This window comes from Mastigoproctus giganteus, chromosome 8 (assembly GCF_048544385.1).
Source record: "Mastigoproctus giganteus isolate SK-2022 chromosome 8, ASM4854438v1, whole genome shotgun sequence".
Lineage (NCBI taxonomy): Eukaryota > Metazoa > Arthropoda > Arachnida > Uropygi > Thelyphonidae > Mastigoproctus > Mastigoproctus giganteus.
The window spans coordinates 79,545,809-79,567,753 of NC_143582.1; the positions used below are offsets into that span (position 1 = coordinate 79,545,809).

General features: G+C 37.7%; 1 protein-coding gene across 2 annotated transcripts in view; it reads right to left on the reverse strand.

Annotated features, from left to right (window-relative positions):
• LOC150081660 (LIM domain-binding protein 3-like) overlaps positions 1-21,945 on the reverse strand; it is a 71,953-nt gene that overhangs the window by 19,613 nt on the left and 30,395 nt on the right. For both annotated transcript variants that reach the window (XM_090380582.1, XM_090380583.1), the window contains exons 2-5: positions 13,491-13,639; positions 12,414-12,648; positions 7,186-7,347; positions 1,862-2,046 (exon numbers count right to left, since the gene is read on the reverse strand). In XM_090380582.1, coding sequence (XP_090236708.1) covers positions 1,862-2,046; positions 7,186-7,347; positions 12,414-12,648; positions 13,491-13,639 — 731 coding nt within the window. The remainder of the gene's footprint in view (positions 1-1,861; positions 2,047-7,185; positions 7,348-12,413; positions 12,649-13,490; positions 13,640-21,945) is intronic.

Below are 21,945 nucleotides of genomic sequence, written 5' to 3' on the forward strand. Positions count from 1 at the left end.
TAGTGTACAGTAACACGGCAAGCCATTATCTCACTATATCTAACAGATCATTAGTTTCCAAAGATGCAGCACAATATTCAGTTCAATCAAGTGTGGAATCAAAAATCTGGATGTCATTCAGTGGCACTATCCCACTTCATATCTTTCAAATCATTAATGTATTGACCTCATATGTTACGTAAAAATCTCTAAAGGATATACAACTATTAAACATCACAACGTTGCTTGATAAGGTGTGAGCGGTATGATTGATTCTGATAACTGTTTTAGCAATACTGACCAGAGGTGCGCTCGGTTTGCACGTGCCAACCTGATGTTAGATTTCGGATGATTTCCTGGGACTATTTTAAGACAATTAGTAAAGTAGTTGGTCTCTGCGAGCCTGATGTAAATTAACTGGCAGTATTCTGCTGATGTCGTATCATAGCTGTGGTGAATGTTCCCAGAACTCTACACTCAAAACAAGGAGAACATAAACGAACTGCAGCAGTTGCAGGATTCTTCAAAACATAATTATGCATATCACAGTAATCGGAAAATTTTGTATAAATCGGATTTTTGGAATGTTTTCTTATGATTTATTAGTGTAAACATAAGCCTAGATGTAAGGTAGCATATAAACACACAAAGCTTATCAAAAAACAAGTATTAATGTAAAGACATTTATAGAAACTACATGCATTCTTCTGCACATTATGCTAGGTATGCATTTACGCCATGCACATATTGTTACCAAACCATTATGAAAAATTAGTAAATATAGTTCATGTGTTAGTTTAAGCAGCGCTGTTAGGGCAAAATACAAAAATATGTCATGTGGATAAAAGAAAATAAGGATCAAAGATCTAGAACATAAAATTGAAGGGGGGAATTAAATACCGACAGCCAAAATGCTGATAGGATTAAAATGTCGACTCCTGAAAGCACCACATATCGAGGCTTTCACAGTTTATAACAGATTAAAATGAAAAATTTCGTTGTCATAATGTGCAGTATAGGGTACTTAACAAGAAACATTAAAAAGAAAGTGGCTGTGTAAAAAGACCATGATAGTATGACAAACACAAATTTTATAATGCTCAAAATGGTAGCTATTAGTTTCATTGCCAACACGTCCACATTAGTCGAGCCCTATGTACGTACTGTAATAAAATAGGGCTCGACCAATTTTTGAAACCACACAGTTACTGTTATTTTTATCAACAGTTTTAAATGTAAGAAAACAATTTTTTTGGGGGTAATTACACCGGGAAAAAAATCTGTAGGAGGCTAAACTGGTAATTTCTGCTACCATTCGATAGGTCCCCAACGATTGGTAGATGTTTTTATCGGGATATCGCCAAACAGCAAGAGACGGGTGTGTGAGGTGGAGGCACCATCCTGCATGCAACACACATCTTTTCCTTGAAGGTGTGCAAGTTTTACGTGAACCTATTTTCTTGATTCAGCAATCAATCTCATGCTTGTCCTGATCAATGAACTGTCACCTCACTTACATTCACGACTTTGTTCTGTTCTGTTTTTTTTCCATTTTTGTTTGATTTCTTGAATACTTCTTTGTATGCAACTTTGAAGTTGCATATGAAGAAGTATGTTTTAAAGTTCGTATACTTTGAAGTTCTAATAGTTGTTAATTCTCATTCAAAATGATTTTTAAATGTTAATATTTTATAGGAGAAAACTGCAAAATATTTGTAGCATTAGGTATATTTTACTATTTGGTCTCCTAGAGAAAGTTAAATTCATCAAATTAAGTCCTAATACTGAGAGAAACTTTTCATTTTTAAACATCGACAAGAAATAATACTTTATTTCTTATTTAACATCAGATCAAACAAATCTGAATATGGATAATACTTACTGTTGCATTCCTGTTTGATTCGCCAAACACTCGGCTACACTTTGATTGGAGTACAGATTAATGGGTGAATTGTACTGCAGATGCATTACTCTCGGTCCGCTTAGTCCAGAATCAGGCGTTCCTGATCTTCCTGGACTGATGGATCCTCTCGGAGAGCCAGCGGCACCTAGTACAGTTTCCTGTACCTATAAGTAAAAGAATTTCCCTTAATGCATTGGTTAACTCTCTACAGGAACATTTTTTGGCTTGTTTCATAACATGGGGAATTATCAGTATGTTTCGGGAGAGGTGAAATACCTTTTGAAATTCGATTCCTTCAAATTTTATACAAAAGGAAGAGTTTGAATTCGGTTGGCTCCAGTCATTTTAACATTAATTTAATCCCACCTTCCGCGTTTTATTCCTGTCTAATGCAATACTGACGTGATATCTCGCAGAAAAACACACGTAAATGGAATTATGAAAATATTAAGAACTCTGATCCCTTGTAAGTGAATATAAATTCTCAAACTTACGCTATCTTGATTCCAGTGACACTGTACAAAGTTATAAAGATCTAATAATATTATAAAAATGAAGAAAACTAGAGGGGGAAAATCTAATCGATGTCTAGGCACAGGGGTAAAAATGTGCTGAAAATGAATTCTTTGCTCTATTTCAACAAGGGCTGGCTGGGGGGATGGCGAAATATTCGAACCGCTTATATAGAATTTCATACAGACATTTATTTTTAATGATCAATCTTTAATGATCATAAACTTTGATTTAAACAAGAAAGGATGCCACATTTTACCAGTATATCATATCAGCTGAACATACGATTTTATGTATATAAGTGTAGGCTGCATCATGCCATTCTCAAAGTATTATCGCGATTCTCAAGATTTTATCAGCTGATTACGGTCCTATTTAAAGATCTCTCACCTGAAACGTTTTTCAGTCTTCTCTCTCCCTCACAAATTACTACTAAATTATTATTGAGTAATAATTTATGAGAATTCAAGAAGAGATTAATGAATTACCTGCAAGGACCAAGTTAGATCACCACTTCAACGGAGACGAGGAGAGAGTGCTGAATTGGATACTTGCTGTTGTACTCCAACTTCAAGAAGAGATTAATGAATTACCTGCAAGGACCAAGTTAGATCACCACTTCAACGGAGACGAGGAGAGAGTGCTGAATTGGATACTTGCTGTTGTACTCCAACCTGTAGAGGCCACGTCATCTTGCGGGAAATTCTAGATCTGCCTGGTGCCATTTTTGAGATGGGTATTTTTATTGGCCTTACTAAATGGAAAGATCTTCACCGTCCATTTGATGAATATAATAAACAGAAAATCTTCCCATTGTAACTAATATAGCGACGATTTAACATCAAAGAAATTTTACCAAGATTAATGATGAAGAGGTGAAAACCGATAATTATAAATGCGATAATGAGAGCCCCAGAGGCTCACATCTAGTGAATATGAGCTTGACACACCCAGGGTCCTGAGCTGGATATCATCATTCTTCTTTTTCTTGATTCCCTTCTACTTCTCTCTCCCTTTCTCGGTGTAATTCAGAAATTTTTTTTTTTTTTTTTTTTTTTTTTTTTTGGCTGGTGCAGCATAAGCCTCAGGCTTCCTTGCACCACCATATGGATAATAATTATAATAATAGACATTCTGACATGCAAATTCCAAGTATCCAATAGAAATCGATCTACCTTACATTCGCACATTATGCAAATTATTCATGTATATAAAAACTCAGGTTGTGGTCACATCATTTCATTCCCGTTTTTTGGCTTTCTCAGTGGGATAGCCACATCTCCAGTGATTTGAGATGGTGGGCTATTGGACGACTTGAAGCATGTGGAGGTGACACGTTGGCTTAATGTATCACGCAGTACCATCTCGGCACAATGGAAGGAGTTTCAGGAGACAGGAACCATTACAAGAAGAGTGGCCAAGGTCACCGAATGCTATGTCAACCAGAACAGATCGCATGCTATCTAACACTAACAGGAAGACAAGACAGAACTCTACGATGTCCTGTGATCAACTGTAACTGTATGCATCAGCTGTGGATTCTACGCACGGGAGCCAGCGGTTTGTATCCCATTAACCCCAAACCACCGCAGAGCTCATCGAAACTGGTGGCGTCAATATTTGACTTGGGAGCTCTGACAAATGTGGAACCGTTTTGTTCTTTGATCAGTCCCGTTTTAGCATACAAACAGTTCTAGACGTTATTTCATCTGGAGACAACGAGGAATGAGGTACCATCCCACCAATGTCAAAGAAAGAGGCATGGTGGAGGCGGTGTTCTTGTGCGGGACGGAATAATGATCAACGGCCGTACCCCTCTTCATGTTTTGGATATGAGTACCGTAACTGCGCAGAGGTACCGAGAACAGATCCTCGAATACTATGTACGACTTTTTAGGGGTGCGGTTGGCCCAGATTTTCTTTTCATGCACGACAACGCCACTGCACATAGAGCTCAAGTAGCGAAGGAATATCTTGAAACTTAATATGTAGACATGTATAGTATCTTATGTAGGACGGCACCTGAACGAAAGTTCAACTCCGTCTTTGTACACTGTGATGGTTACAGAGCACTGTAACAGGCCAGAAATGTATGTTATGTTTGTGCAGTTTGGGTGTTGAAACTTAATATATCCAACAACTGCCGTGGCCAGCACAATCAGCTGACTTAAATCCGATCTAACGTGTGTGGGATGCCCTTGGGCGTCGAATTGTACGCCGACAGGGAACTTCTCGGTCACTTGGTGAGTTAGGGTCTGTGTTGGTGGAAGAATGGGATTTGTTGCCACAGAATCTTATAGACACCCATATATCGAGAGTTCGCCAACGGCTAAACAGGCCTGAAAGTCTGTTTAGCCGTTGGAGGGGATCATACGCCGTACTGATGTCATGTGACCATATTTTCGAGCATCTTGTATCTATTTCCGTAATGTGACCTCTTTGGTAATCCTTATAAAAACGTATAAATTTCCTTCTATCTGTCCGAGGTTTCTTGCTATTTCCTCATTTCATTGTTATTTTACGGTGCGCCACCAATTTTTGTCCGGCTTCAATGCAAGCTGAACGAATTACACCACGTTTTTCACGGTCGCTTCAAGAACGATACGTGCTAGTGGATTGGTTGAATCTCTTTACAAATTTAATTTACTCTTATCTTTTCCGCTATTTCTTCTTGCTTATCGAGTCTGACTCAAGTATAGTTGTGGTTTTCTGTTGAATCTTCTCTTGTACACCTACCGTTTAATTGGTACTGATAAGTCATGATGCTGAAATAGCATTTTTTTACTCTTCACGAGCACTATTGTTTTCGATCGTCATATGATTTGGCCAAGTGATTATTAGTATGAGTCTTCTAGAAAATGCAGAAAGAACTGGTATTTCAGTGGATTTTTATCAAAAAGGCGAAACATGAAGGCGTCTCGCTTTTATAACGCCTGATAGATTTTATGTCGAATTAAATAAATTGAAATGGATGAAATATAACAGAGCATTTGTTTATTTATTATATTATTTATATCAACCACGATGTTTTTTCTTAATCCTGACGCGTAAGTTTCGAATACAATGTCCAAGTTTGTATTAGCACTGACGTAATGATCCAAGTAAGTAAGCTTATGTAGAAATCAGTCAAAAATAAAATGAAATAAAAAAACAACTGAGAGTAATCATGTTATTTGCCCATTTCTTCGACTATTTGCTATCTCTCCTTAAATTTAAATAAAGTTGCACCTTCTACGAGAATAGGTGGGAATTTATTCCATCAGTCAATCACCCTTTAACTAAAGAGTGATTTTCGGACATCTGTTGTGCAATTATTCTCTCTCAATTTAAATTTGTTGCCTTCTTTGCCATGTGATTAACTGTAAAGTTGCACTCAGCGTTAGTTTACTCAACTGTTTTAAGGCCTTAAACACCTCGTTCAGATGCTTTGTTTCCAAACACTGTAATTTACAGAACTCATTTCTCTCTCTTGATATGAATATTATTTTTTGGCCTTAACCAGTTTCGCGGCTCTTCTCTGTACCCTCTCCAACAGGCTTACGTCTAACCTCCAACGGAGATCTCAAAAGTTGTATGCAGTATTCAAGATGTGGCCTAACCATTGCTCCATATAGTGGAATAATAGCCTCTCTGTTTCTTCTGGCAAGTTACTTAGTTTCTCCGTTGGAGAAACTAAGTAACTTGCCAGACGCCCTTTTCATTATCAAATTCTTTAAGTTCAGTGCTGGCCAAAATTAACATTGCAAATACAACCTTGCATATCCCGTGTTAAACCTCAGCTGCTATTTCTCCGTCTATTCAAATGAATTATCTAAATTTTGTTGAAGTAGCATGCCCTGATTACTGTTATTAACCATCCTGCCCAATTTTGTATCGTCATAAAATTTAGACATTAAACATTAGACGTCAGTATCATTAATAAATATTAGAAATGGAAATTTTAAATTTAGCGTTTGTATGGTTAATTCACTTAGGGTGACAAGATATCTGGCACATCTTCTATGCATTATAGCTTTTCGGAAAAAATCACAGATTCAGTTTTTGCAATTTTTAAGCAATTTGTCACAGTTCTTTTCGAATCTCAGTCAGAAGTTTGTAGCCGTTCATTCAAAGGACCTCATGGTTAGAAGCCGGTTACCAAGCTATTCTGCGAAACTTATATATTGTTCCAATGCACGTTTCAGGAAGTATATTTAATTTAATTTTTCGACCAACAATCAGCTTTTACCAGATCTCGAAATTTCAAAATGTTTTCGTGTCATGCAGAGGGCACTCTTTCAGATTGAAAATCATCATAACCCCGTTTTAATTATTTCTCAAAGCCTCGAATGTTTGTATTCTCGGATATCGCAATCAATAAATCTTGATTGCAATACACGTGCTTAGGCACCTCTTTGGATTCGTTGTAGCGTTTTCATTTACTTTAACCTTAATTTTTTTTTTATTTCGTGTTAACAAGTATATTACAAAAGAATTATCAACCTGTTGCTTCTGTTGAGTTGGAATGGCAATGGAAATGGCAATCTACACTTGTGGTAACTTCACCCACGGTGTAATAATTTTCGATATTTCAACAAGTTTAAATCAAACCTTCAATGATTTTACATGTTTATTTGAACGGGTTCGTAATTGTTCATTCGTCATGTATATATTTTAGCCTAGGGGCCTAAGTGACGTGCCTCAAATCACTGAGTATGAAAAGGTAATAAAAAACTTAAAGGTAATAAAAATTAAATTTTAGTTTTAATAAATTTGAAGAGAACATAAAGGGCTCATTCGTTGAATACCACCTTTGACAACATGTAGGCATCTGTCATCCTGCTGTAAGTAGTTGGCTTCATTGATCCTGGCTTATTCCAGTTGGGATCAGAAACGTGACGAAGATAGCTTCCTGTAGGAGTATCGTGATGAGTCTTCGCTGAAGGTGCAATTAACGGAAGTGTTCGATAGGCCTGATGTATATAAACGAAAAACAATGATTAATTTGTTACAGATGGTTATGCGTTTAACAACTAGTTATTCAATAAAAAGACATAATTTGGTAAAGCAAAACAATGTTAGGAAACATCATTGCAAAATGAAATCATAATGCTAATGGGCTTGTACAACCATCTTGTGTTAAGGGGCTGTCTACAGTATAAGTATCATTTATAACAGTTTTTATGGCGGCCGGATATACCAGTGACCAGTTAATAATGGGCACGGTGCAATTTTTATGCCAAGGTGCGGATTTGGTGGTGTAACATTTTCCTGTGACCATGTACATCGATAAACTCAGGACTGCAACCGTGGTCCTAAGTTTATCGATAAAAAAAGAAAGAAAAACAAATAGGGCAAATACATTTAAGTGGTAACTACACCAAACCTTGCCGTTCTCGCCTTGACCATTCGCGGATAAATATTTTGACCATATAACTCGCTCTTCTGGTAATAAATTGTTTGCAGAATTGTTTAAATGAACCTCTCTCTCTCTCTCTCTCTCTCTCTCTTGAACTTTTCAAGTGTTCAGCACACTCTTGAAAACGATGATCGGTCAGTATGTAAAAGAAATAAGGTGGTTATAATTAAAGCGAGTCAATCGGTATGCCCGTAAACGAAAAATGACAATTGCTACTATTAACGTTCCCTGCCATGTTATGCTGTCTTTTATGTCTGCCAAGGTTTCGATGTTGTCCTCGTATGCTTTGCCTTTCAAATAACTCCATAATAAAAAATCGCATGTATTGAAGTTGGGCGATTTTTTTTTTAAATTTGTGTTTGTAAACTGCGTGCATTCTATAGTCTGTTTACGTGTTTCTGTTTTACTGAGTGAAAAACCGGGGTTTTCGTGTTATGCAACCGTTGCCTGAGACTAATTAACTCGGCCAAAGTGTCAAAAAAAATAATAATAATAAAAAGTCTATAAAAGTTCATTCCATTAATGAAATTGAAACCAAAAACATGCCTCAGGTGCCTGGTACCTAAAATCCTTAACATCAGTGAATCGGAGAAGACTGGACATAATCCAAAGACCGATCCTTTTGACCATAACACGTGCCTGTAACACGGTATCAACTTATAAGCTTCAGGTGATTGCGGGAGCTCTACCCCTAGACCTAGAAGTTGTCCGTGTGGGTATGCTCTACCATCTGAACCATGGAACCAGCACTACATTCATGAACTTTACCACAGATCCTGCCAATAACCGATCCATGGAGAAAAGGAGACTACAAACCCATCTGATGACCATTTGGCAACAACGCTGGACAGACTCCACAAAGGGAGAAATTACACGAAAGTTCCTGCCAAGTGTACAAACTACATATCCACGTGTCCGTCCTGGTTCTCCCGAGGCTTATATACGACCTACCTCCTCACAGGGCACTGAGCAATCCGCTGCAAAACTAAATCTACTGGGAATTATTGATACCCCAAGGTGTACCTGCGACTCCAGGACTACGATTGGGAGTTGTACGAAGATCTCCGCGGTCTACTTGTCACCCAACTTCATTTTATACCTACAAATCAGGAGCATTGCCTACTGGAGGATGAAATCACCTACAGAGGCCGGACACTTCCGCCAACCGCCGATCCTAACCTACTGGGTCCGCCTTAGATATAACCTCAAGCCCTGGTCAACCTGCCGCAAGGAAATCACACACCCTGGAAAAACCAGGCTGTAACAACAAAGTGCAAACCAACCGATCACTACGTCATCGTCACCACAAAGAACAGGACAATCAGGCCAAGAGTGACTACCAAAAACCTCTGTACCAGATTCACTGAACGGACCCTCCACATTTTAAGTGACAATTGGACGGGACATGCGTCCCAATTGCGACCACAGACTCAGACCGTAACAAGGACAAACTGGAAGGTGGGACACCGTTCCCATGAGTTTCTGTTGTTGCAGAAAAAAGTTTCTGTTGGTGGATTTCTTGCAGGAGGGAGGAATAATCAATGCACAGCTTTACTGTGCAACGTTGGAAAAACTGAAAGCCAACATTCGACGCAAACAACCATTACTCCTGACAAGCGCCGTGATTTTGTTGAACGACAACGCAACTCCATACCACTCATGAGTGGTTGCGCCGTAATCGTTGGGAAACTCTATCACATCCCCCCCCCTCTACAGCCCAGACTTAGCGCCTTCAGACTTCCGTTTTTTCGGCTCTCTCTGAAAAAACACCTTTCAGGAAAGCATTTCATCAGGGATGAGGAAGTTCAAAAGGCGGTGCGATGTTGGTTAATGCGTGTGGGCACAGACTTCTTCAGTACTGGTATTCATAAACTGATCCATCGTTGGGACAAGTGCATCAATAAAACTGGAGACTTTGTGGAGAAGTAGTGCATGTTCACTTATTTCTTGGTGTGTAATTTCAACTTCTATTATTAAACATCATAGAGAGAAAAAATGTGTTACCTTACTTTTCAGAAACCCCTCGTAAAATCTAGGTCGTTGTATGTATTTAGTTAAAACAGTATAATTTAATTGACAATTAAATTTAAAAAGATTAATACATTTTGCTGATTAATTGATAATACCACTACTGGCTTTTAGCCGTGAAGGGTATTGTGTACGGCATGTGCGTTTTGTATGCAATAAAGAGTTCTTCTTCTTCTACTATACTAAGCTACAGATTCTAATACAGTGTGATTCCAACCTGTTCCAGCTTATAAAGTAACTGCTCATGTGGGACTGAGTCAAATGCTTTGCTGAAATCCAAATAAACAATGTCGAAATTATTCTCTAAGTCCAGCTCTTGAGTGACCCTGTCAAAATAGCTAACCAGATTACTTAAACATGATTTTACGTTTACAAAACCAAGCTGAGTATCCTTCAGAATTCCATTTCTATCAAAGTGATCTTGAATTCCACCCTTGATCATAGTCTCCATGATTTTCTCTACTACTGAAGTTAGACTAACCGGTAGGTAATTTCCCACTTCACTCTTACAACCGCCCTTATGTATTGGAGATACATTGGCACTTTTACAATCCAACGGAATCACTCCCGAGTCCAGTGATGCTCTCATAATTAGCTGCAATGGTTCTACGCACTCATTTGCCGTTCCCTTAAGATTTTAGGGTATATGCCATCAACCCCAGGAGCCTTACTGGCCTGTAGACTCGATAAAGTTTTTTCATTAAATAAACATGTGAAATTTCAACATCATAAATTACATTTTTTTCAACTTCACTCCCATAATTTCTCGTTGACACAAAGGGTTTTCTTCTGTAAATATGTATACAAAATAACTGTTGAGTTCATCTGCAACATCAGCTAACGCATCTAATACTATTCCACGTCCATTACATAAGGGTCCGATCTGGTTTTTCCTTCTCTTCTTTGCATTTATATATGTGAAGAGTTCCTTATCCTCTCTTTTCCAGCGATTTCTCATAATCTACCTTTGCCAACATAACCTTTCCAGTGGCATTATTACAGATCAATTTATAGCTGTTATAGGCTTCAGTACTTTTTATTGCTCTGTAAATTTTCCATGCCGTCTTTTTCTGCTCAAGTAATCTGGCAACTACATTATTCACTCAAATATCAAATACTCAAATCACAAATGCATATATATTTGTTCATTATAACTATATGTGAGGTATATCTAAAAGAGTTTCCACCCTCCCTATGTCAAGATGTGGTGTCTTCTCGGTGTCTTTTTGACACTACCCCCTGCTCTTCTAGTTTGCTTAAGAATGGATTGATTTGTGCTAACTGTGCAAAACGTTCAGGGCGGCCTGTTTCAGATTTTGCATGAGTTAAAGAACTAACGAAAGAACGTGGCGGATCAGCTATGACTCTCCTGGGCAATCTGCCAACCCATTTTGAAAAAAATTTGAACATGCAGCGGATCGTAGTACACCGCCCACCTGTGCAACAGTTTTTGGCCAAGAACAACAGTTCTCAGAGTCCTCTTAATCTCTCCTTCAAATTCTCTGTCTTTTTATTTTTATTTCCGAAACAAAAATTTTAACTCAAAGGGAGAAGATTTTACACATTAGCCGTGAGACACGTCTTTGTATTTTAAGACGTCTCCTCTCCTCAACCCTTTTGATTTGACAGGTCTTAAGATCAGTCTGTTGTTTCATACGCTATTTATTTGTTCTAGATGGGCAAGACGGTAGATTCTTCTCACTGTGCACTCTGTCGTACTTACATTTCAAGTAGGTGGCCAGCTGAATCCGCAGTTACTTGAAACTAATAGATGATAATTTAGGCTGCTTTACTGAACATTTTTGTGTTTCTTTCATCATAGAGGGTAAAATGTTTGGAAAATACAATAATGCAAAACATGAGTATAAAAGTTCATGATTTAGAATTGGCAGAAAATTCTTATATAACATAATTTTAAAATTTAAAAAGTTATTTATATACCAAACTGAATAACACAAATTATGGTTATATTCATATAAACTTTTACATTTATGTCTAGAGAGTTAATAGTCGCTATACGCAATCTTGCTTTAACAATGGCGACGTTTCGAACTTAACTATAGATTTCGTTTTCAGGTCTTGTTAAAAAACGCGTCTGCTGTGTCCTCCGAAATGATTGGATATCTCAGCATCTTTATACATTTAGAAAACTATAAAATATTAATGGTATTGCTCCAGACAAGGTTCTTGTAACTGCTTTTGTTCACACATATTATTGTTTTTTTGCTTTATATTTATCACAGAATCCCTCAAAAGAAATATTTCACTGGCTGTTTGTGATTTGTCTGAGATGCTTACTGCTCTCGCTGGTTGCTGTAAAATATGAACGTTTCGAATGGGTCATCTGTGGAGTTCAAACGTTATCTCGAAAGAAAAGTAATTACGCTTATTTTCTTCACAAGTAAACAATTATTGTGTATATTATGCCATGCGAATTCACCAACTTATATCAACTAGGAAATCTGGTGGCATAAATGTAAGCAAGCCACGGTGCGCCATAAATAAATAAATTCTTTTCAACACCAAGTTGATTATTGTCCTTTTAAATGAACTTTTTGTTAATCTATCTGATGAAAGGGAAATTTCACTTACTTGGTTTACTATAGCCTGCTTCTCCTGCACCTTACTGCTCGTTGTGAACTGAGTTCCATTCGCTATATGTGATGACCTCACATCTTGATATTGGCTCGTTGGAAGAGGTTGGAAATATTCTTCGCTGCCTGTCGGTGGGTAGTGTGTTACGGTGGAGGTGGTTGGGGTGAAGTGGTACACTGTTCTCGAAGCTCCTATACTCGGATGAGGTATGAGGGCAGGTATTGTAGCACCCCTGAAACGAACGAAAGTATTATAAAGTTAAACTAAACAGGCAAACGGTTCTTGAGAGAGTTTGTCCGAATAATGAATTTTCAGCATTTCGTTGTGATTGATCACTAGCAGATACATCGATAAGCCTATTTAAGGTGTATTTCGTCAAACGCATTGGCTAATTCCAATATTTATTTTATTTATTTATTTCAAATAAGAAGAAATGTCTCATCCTTGGACAGCAGTTTTAATTTTATATCTTCATTAATTTATGAAATTAATTATTTTCTGCAAGTTTATAAAAAGTAAGAATTAACGCTTAGAGAAAACAAACTGGATTCTCCTACAAACAGATAACTTTACCAATATATGGTACTGTTTATTAACTTTATCTGGTAACGATAAAGATAACTATTCCACTAATTAGACTACATCTTAAGTATTCAACAGGGGTTAAGAGACCACGTTTTAGGAAGAATCTAGTCCTAATGGAACTGCCAAGGGATTAGTTTTGGAGGTGTTACATCACTGTCTTTCCACACCACGTAAATTGGGGGTTCGAATCCCGCCTTGTAGTGAAATTTTTATGTCATTTCATATCATTATTTTTTTCAGGAATAAAAAATTTGGATTTTTCACCTCTCAGAACAGATAAACCAAAAATATGTAGACATATCTGCCGTATACTTCATAATTTTTAGACGTCTGCTTGGTTAGGTTAGAAAAATTTCAAGACCCACCCTCTTCATTTTGTGAAAACTATTTTCGTGATTTGCTTAATTTTGGTTACTTTAATAAATAAAAATAAAAATTTTATGTTTAAATATTTACAAACTAAAAATTTCAAAAATGGACGCCGAATACCTTTGAATAACAATTTTTATGTTATTTCCTGCGCTCTTAATGACATCGGATGCTTCTTTGTGGGTCATTCGTGTAGCATCTTTATCACGTAACTTCAAGATGATATCTCCTCTCTGTAGTTCTCCTTCGGAGGGACTTCCCATAAACACCTGAAGAAGGGAAGAGAAAAAGTTATTAAGGTAATTATAACTATATAAATATTAACACGATTAATATTTTAGAGAAAGTCAAGGGTCTGTCGTTATTCTTCTAAAACTGTATATGTAACTGAAAGCGTAATTAAATTGCTAAAATATGAAAGTTTAAATTTGAAATAACTAATTAAACTGAACATAAGAAATGCACTATAACTTATAATAATGTAATGGCTTCTCGAATTTTAACCAGATACGCTTATCAGACTGTCTGATGCTCGCATACTGCAAGGCTCAGGAACATAGAGGGGAAAAAGCCTTCTGCCTGTCTGAGGACAGAGGAGAAGGCACCACAGAGTACTAAAATATGTCAGATGGTAGGGGCGTCCAGAGTGAATGAAAGCCCTCTTTTTCGGGGAAGTAAATAGTTAATTTACTTAAAATTATGCCTATAACCAAAATATGGTATCCGTTATTATTATTCCTTGCGCTTTACATACACTGTGCTGCCACTTTATCAGGCACACCCCTGTTGTGCACACAAATGGTTTGTCCCACAACGTTGCAAGTCACATGGCCACAATTGTGGATATAAATGCAGCAGAACAATCTTTCTCGTATCAGTTAAGCGTACAAACCGTAACAAGAATGGGGGAAAAGGAGTGATCTAATGGACTCCGAACGTGACACGGTAGTAGGTGCAAGACGTGCTGGACAAAGCATCTCTGAAACGGCAGTTCTCCTGAACTTTTCACGCGCCACAGTTTTAAGGGTGTATAGAGAATGGTGCAATGAACAGAAAACATCCTCTCAACGGCACTCCTGTGAAAGAAAATCGCTTGTTGATGAGAGAGGTCAGAGGAGATGACTAGAATTGTGCAAGCAAGCAGACGGGCCACAATGTCGCACATCACGTCAGAATACAACCTTAGTGCGCAGAACAAAATATCGCAACGGACCACTAGTCGCACTTTGTCACGAATGGGCTACAACAGCCGATAGCCACATCGCGTACCTTTGTTATCAATGAAGAACAAGAGAGCACGCCTCCTGTGGCCACAGTAACACCAGCACTGGACTATCGAGGATTGGAAAACAGTTGCTTGGCCGGACGAGTCGAAGTTCCTGGTGCATTATGTTGATGGAAGGCTTAGAATTTGGCGAAAACAACATGAATCCATGAACCCATCATGTAGGACGACTACTGTGCAAAGGTGGTGGTGGGGGCAGTGTTATGGTGTGGGGAATGTTTTCTTGGCAGACGTTGGGTCCATTGATACCCATAGATTCACGTCTGAATGCCACATCTTATCTAAACATCGTTGCTGACCAAGTGCATCCGTTCATGTTGACAGTTTATCCTCAGTCAGGTGGTTACTTCCAGCAGGATAATGCGCCGGTGCACAAAGCCCGAATTACTATGGAATGGTTCCAGGAACATGACAATGACTTTTCTTTGCTGCAGTGGCCAGCTCAGTCCGCGGATCTCAATCCTATTGAACATCTTTAGGATGAGCTGGAAAGGGCTGTTCGCTGCAGGCCTACACCTCCGTCGAATCTCAAGGAACTGCGTGACACACTCATGTCTGCATGGTACTCCATTCCTGCACAACTTTTCAGCATCTTGCTCAATCCATGCCTAGACGAATTCAGGCTGTTTTGAAGGCTAAAGGAAGTTCAACACGCTATTAGGTAGGTGTACCTAATAAAGTGACAGCACAGTGTATATTTCGATGTATGTTAACTTTTATATTAAGTTTTTATCACCGGTGGGCCATCCAACTTCTGAAAGTCAGTGAGACTTGCATTCATTTTTTCTGTTTCTGTTCGTCAGTATAAAAGTTAAATTTAAAATTTTAACCATGACTTCCTTGTAGAAGTAACCAACGACAAGCTAATATTATGTTAATACGGTAAGTCAACGAATTTTATATAACAAACGATTGCTGGATCGCATCAATTTGTAGTCTAAATAAACTTCCCAGGATGAAAAAGAAATTTATTTGCATCGTCTGTAGTCGACGAGTACATCGTCTGTAGCCTACTCGTCCACCGACGAGTCATCGGTGGACGAGTAGGGGTATTCGTCAGTGGAACATCTGACAGCGCAGTAGCGATTTAATTCAAACTATGACAGGTGTAAAGAAGCTGACCCTGAAATCATTAATGATTGCAGTTTTATGCTGTGAAATATTCAGTTTTAAATTATTAGTTAAATTGATTTATGGTTTTAGTCTTATAAATTAGAACAATTCTTGATTTTTAAATATTTTTGTTCAATCCATTGTATGATAAATGGTACGATGCATTTTGATACATTTTTTTTTCTTTTTTTTTGGAACAATCAATCTAAATTAAGGTGGAAGGAGAACAAAACTGAAAACGAAACCCTTCATCTGTAGGAAAATATCGCGAGAGATTTATATTACAGGTGATTATGTAATTATATTATGTAAAGGTTACAAAACTCATTGAAAATACATATTTCCATACGTATACCGTACTTCTAACACATACGTTAGACACACGCGCACAACATACAATGTCAAAACGTATATACGACTGCATCTTAATTTAAAAAAAGGTGTTAAAACTCATATAATGATATCATTGTAAATGCAGTGATAGTTAACAGCAGGTGTAGAATTTGCAGAGCAATGTCAGTGGGAAAAGAATGGGGCGAACAACAAAACAATTGCAGGACAAGCCGGTTAAATATCTGGAAGTTATCCAAGCGCTGATTAAGCAACGGGCTTCACCTCAGCTGGAACTGAATGAAAAATTTAAGAGCGATTTGTTGGCTACAGATCAGCAGAGCACTACAAAAAACTCATTGCACCGGCGTTGTAAACCTTAAAGACCTTTGGAACAACTGAAGATCACCTCTGCAAGAAAGCAGGAGGAGTTAACATAATATTAGAGAATCGTGGAAAGCGCGACATTGCATGTACCAATAGATTGCGCGTCACAAGGGGGTGATTTAGATAAAAAGAGCAAATCTGTACAAACTATTTTAATCGCTTCATAAGTAAACGTATACCACTGGACAAATATTTACAGAACACGTAGAAAACGTGGTGTAACTCGTGCAGCTTGCGATGAAGTGGGACAAAATTTGGTGGTGGTATACCACAGAATAACGATGAAATGTGTAGACAGCGAGAGACTTTGGACAGCTATAAGGAATATTTATAGGGGTTGTACAAAAATTACCAAAAACGTCACATTACAAAATTCGATACAAGATGCTCGAAAATATGGTCACATGACATTAGTACGGCGTACGATCCTCTCCAGTTTTGTAAGTATTCATAGTCTGAGAAAACCAGCGCAGACTTTAGCTCGCCAAGTAACCGAGGAGTTGGCTTTCGGCGTCCAATGCAACGCCCAAGGGCGTCCCACGCATGTTCGATCAGATATAAGACTGGAGATCGTGATGGCCAAGGCAGCCGTTGGATATCTTCAGTTTCAAGATATTCTTCTACCACTTGAACTCTAGGTGCAGTGACGTTGTCATGTATGAAAAAAAAAAAAATCTAGGCCGACCGTACCCCTAAAACCTCGCACACAGGTTTTATTTCCCCTACACCCCCTGAATACGCCCCAGCCTCTTTGCAGTTACGGTACCCTATCAAAAACATGAAGAAAGGTGCTGCCGTTGATCATTATTCCGCCCTTCACGAGAACACCACCTCCACCACTGGCCCTTTCTCTGACGTTGGAGGGATGGTACTGCTTGTTTGTTTGTTATTTGTGTTTTAGGAGCATTAGCAACTAAGGCCATATTGCTCCGGGATATGCGGTGGTCATTCCCTGACCTTTCCGCATCCTCCGTATTTGGTGGTGACGGGCTCAAACCCCGATCTAATCAAGAAGCGTGTGCTATGCACTGCTGCTCCTTCCCACCTGTCTACGGAGTCGCCGGGATGGTACTGCATTCCTCGTTGTCTCCAGATGAAACATCGTATAGAAGCTGTTTGCAGACTAAAACGGGACTCCTATTTTATTGGGAATAGTGTCGCCGAAGATTGTTCACAATAAAATATTCATGAAAAACATTTTATTCAGTTAATTTTGTATTGTAAGTCGGTATAAAGATCATTTCGGTACAAAGAACTGTCGGTACAAAGGAAGCGTATTTCTTCTTATCTCATTAAGTAATTTCTGAATGGCCTCTTAAACCTAGTTTTTAAGACAAAATCATGATTTTTTAAAAAATTTTTACTTTCCTCTTATGGTCTTCAATAACATTTTTCTCCCTCGAAACTATAAATTGAAAGGAATAACTCAAATTTGGGCTATCCAGGACTTGTGTAAAAGAAGAGCAATCTTTCCATGAATTCCAAGTTTAGCTTTAAATGAAGTAAACTTCACGCATGAACAATCTGCATATTAAGGTGGGAGGCGAAATTGTGAGGTCTAATGTAGAGCTTGGCAGGTGGATTCTGTTGCAGAAGGCGTTAAATGAAAGATTTATTCATGCACGAGTTGATATTCGATGTAACGTGTTTATCTCTGATTTTGGGGATAGGGTTGAAAATCAACTGTGGTTGTTCAGTATTTTGTTTGTTTGATTTCTTTTTTATTTAAAAATAACATCCTTGAACATTAAATTTACGTTTTTAAATAGTGTTTTTGTAATTCTTTAAATATTTATGTTTCGATTTTGGAGTCTTAGTTACTCGAAAAATTTTAGACGTACCATTCTAATGATACGTACAATAATGTCATACATGTTTAACTTTTGAGGTGGCAACTACAGGTTTAAATTTAACCATTTCCGTTTAAATTTATTTGTATTTTTATAACTATTAGGCCTAAGAAATTAAATAACAGCTAAGTAACGCCGATTGAAATGTGGAAAAAGGGGGTTGAATTAGCCAGATCCGAATGAAAAAAAAAACCTGATATTAGGGGCCACACAAGTCCAAATTTGTATGCCCAATTTATGTTCATAAATTGAGTGTGTTTTATGGTATTGGTAAGTCGGTACAAAATAACTCAGCCATGGACTTAAAGATCTGAGGAAAAATCAGCATTACCCTAGAGAGCGGAACTGGTGCAATCTATATCTGCTGTTTTCATTACAAGTCATTCAAGTTCAAAATGTGTAGCCGACTGAAATTTTCTGATCTAGATCAGAAAAATTGCTATAGTAATTCAAGTGGATATGGCTTTTCAAAAACATTCTTAACATTTTCTTATTATTTAGCTGCGTTAAAAAGTTAATTATTTTTATTACTCCGATCTCCTTTACCTTTATTTTAAAATAGACGGTGAAGAGTAGCTGAGCTGCCACAACTCAGATTTCCGCTGAGAAAGGCAATAATCCCAATTACACTTGAAAGAATCCTTATGGCCTGTTTCCTCAAGAGCTGAGTGCCGTTTAGAAAAAAACTCTTCCGTGGTTGAAATTATGCTTTATTAGTGTAGCATGTGTGGTTAACAGAACACAGTTCTTAAAGGAAATTCTTTGTTTTCTTGCGATGGTCCGTAGCTTGAGAACTTACTTATAGTGATAAAGTTGTTTTTCATAAAGACACCACTTTATCATGTCACCAGAAAGCTGTCATTGGAGTCACAAAGACGTCTTTGTTGGGAAAAATAGAATGGCCATTCAAGAAACAGAGAGCAAAGTAGAAATTATGAAGATATAAAAAACACACACACACGAAGACTTAGCGGGCGCGTTATGTGAGTGACTGCTTTTATCTATTGCTTAATTTACAGAACGCCAGTTAATTACGCACCCGATATCAAGTTAAAACATCTTCAGACGGCGGCCAGGAAATATTTGGAAAATAAAATATTTTCATATCAGGATTAATCTGTCAAAGCTTCTTGTGAATAAACATCATTGAGCACTAACGTACAGCAATGCTGAAAGAAACTGCGCCACCTAGGAAAACAATTTAAAAACTTATTTCCGGTTTGTAATAAGCTCTACGGTTAGAGCCACGTACTGTATTTTTGTTCATATATTTTATTTCTGAGTATGAATATGGATGAAGTACACTATAATTCTTATTGTTTTTGTATAGGACATCACGTGATGAATTAATTTTAAGTGAAATTAAATAAGACAATTTTTTTTCCAAGTGAGAACATTCCAGTTCCTGGGATTGTAAAAAAAGAATTGAATCTTTTTTTTTTTCATCTTTAGAATTTCAATGCCCTCGTGGGTAGCACAGTTGGAGATCGCCTTCCTCCCCACACCGGGTTGAAAAGAGCCGAGTTCGAATTCCATCGATGTGTGAGGAATTTTTATGGGTCTTTTTCGCAACGTGGCTGGGTTAGTCGGTCTCAGGATAGGGTAGCATGGTTTTTTCTCCCGGAAACTTGTGTTTTTCGTCCAGCAAACAGAAAATCGACCCCAGAACACAGAAATTTACGGTCAATATACACGAAGCAACACGGCCTTAGACGTCGATGCTTCTAAAACTCGACAACAACAACAATTTCAATTTCCTCGAATGGAAATTGTTTTTTTTTAATTATATCTTCAATTATATTTATAGCGGGATTGTTTAACGTTATAAAAGCTACTTTAAAATAAGCAGCTGACATTTCACCTTGAGGGAAAAGAAAAGGACTTCTTTGCTAAATAAAAAAAGTTCTAGTTTCTGAACCGCTCACAGAACTGGAGGAACTTTTCACAGTTGACTCCATCTGAGATGGAAATTGTGTTTTGGCAGTCTAAACTCGTTTTTAAATTTTAAACTACACCTGCCATTCTAACATATGCAATTTACATGCAAAGACAACATCGGCTTAGACACCGTTTTAATATACGGTGAAGGCCTCTTTCTGCCTATAATAAAATTTGATGAAGGTTATACGAAAGAAAAATTTTCCGTACCACCACCGACATAAGCAACATTTGAGTGAAACGAGACGGAACTAATGGTCGCCTGCATGGAGTGGATCCTGCCAAAATTCAAGAAAAAATGGCGACGCAGAGAACTGATTAAACCCTTATGTTCTACTGAGCTACTGTTCTGGCAGCGACGGTCGGTAATACTGAAGATGGCATAAACTGAGAGGATGCCGGAACGATAGTCAATGAACAGACTCATCAGTCAAATACAAGTGAAACCAGCTTTTAAGCCTTCAGGCCCATACTGCTTACAAAATGTAGATGTTTTCATTAAGAATAGTTCTAAGAGGCGATAGAGCTTAGAACTATTTATAATGAAAAGTTCTAAGGGGCAATAGAGCTTATCCTCCAGGAGGCAGGAGCATAGAGATATCGATTTTTTGCGCAAACGAACGTATAAGAATTTATTATAGGACTATTATAGGAATATTCTTTTACTTAGCTCAACTTTCTGAAATGGCACCTTTAAAAGTGAAAACTTATTTAAAAGAAGCAGTTTCATTTGGAATTCGTTTGGAGAGGTCTCGATTTGAATCCCGAGAATATAAGAATTCCTAAAGCTTTCTCAATCCGGGCTAGTTAGCCGATCTCAGCTGGAAGGAGGGGTATTCCTCGCCCCTTTCCCCGAACTATTTCGAGTTCCGATTTTCATGTTGTATAGCCAATTTGCTAATTTTTTTTATATGCTAATACGCTATATGCTATATATCATAATAACAATTAAGACATCTTAGCCCAGCAGATGGTGTGTATCTAATCTGAGAGAATAAAGAAAAATTTTTTTCTTTATTCTCTCAGATTAGGTTTCCTCCACCACCCTCACAGTTTTACACCATGCATAATGATATGAGTCAATACTATGCGTTACCAGTATTAGACATTAATAACACTAAAGTTGCAGATTCTAAAGGAAATTGATTCGTTAATTCCAAATTTATCAATATTATGCCTATTTTGCTTTCTCGCTTAGAAGCCAGCAGTGATCACCCATCATAGCAGTATCTCGGCAACCATGGCGCCCTTTTCCCATCGTGGATATGTCCTGATGAAATCGTTCCCCCTGCCCATCACTTATATCTCCAAATGTAGAGGCAAAAACTGAGATGCGAATGAAGAAAATGAATTTTCAAAGACATTCGAGAGCCCATATCTTTATAAAATTTCAGTAAAACTGACACCTGAGATTACCGTCTTTCCTTCTCTTCTTCCAAAATGTACAACTACTTTAAACGTTCACCAAACTGTTCTGTAGCTTTGTTTAAAATACATCATTCATCTTTGAGGAGTTTCTTTATTTGACGCCCAATGAAAATTCCTTCTTTCAATTTTGCATCTGTTAAATTAGGAAACGCTTCACTTAGGTAGCAGAATCCACTTCTTTCTTTATGCAAAGCTTTAACAAAATTCTTCATTAAGCTAAGCTTTCAAAGGAGTGGAAGAGGAA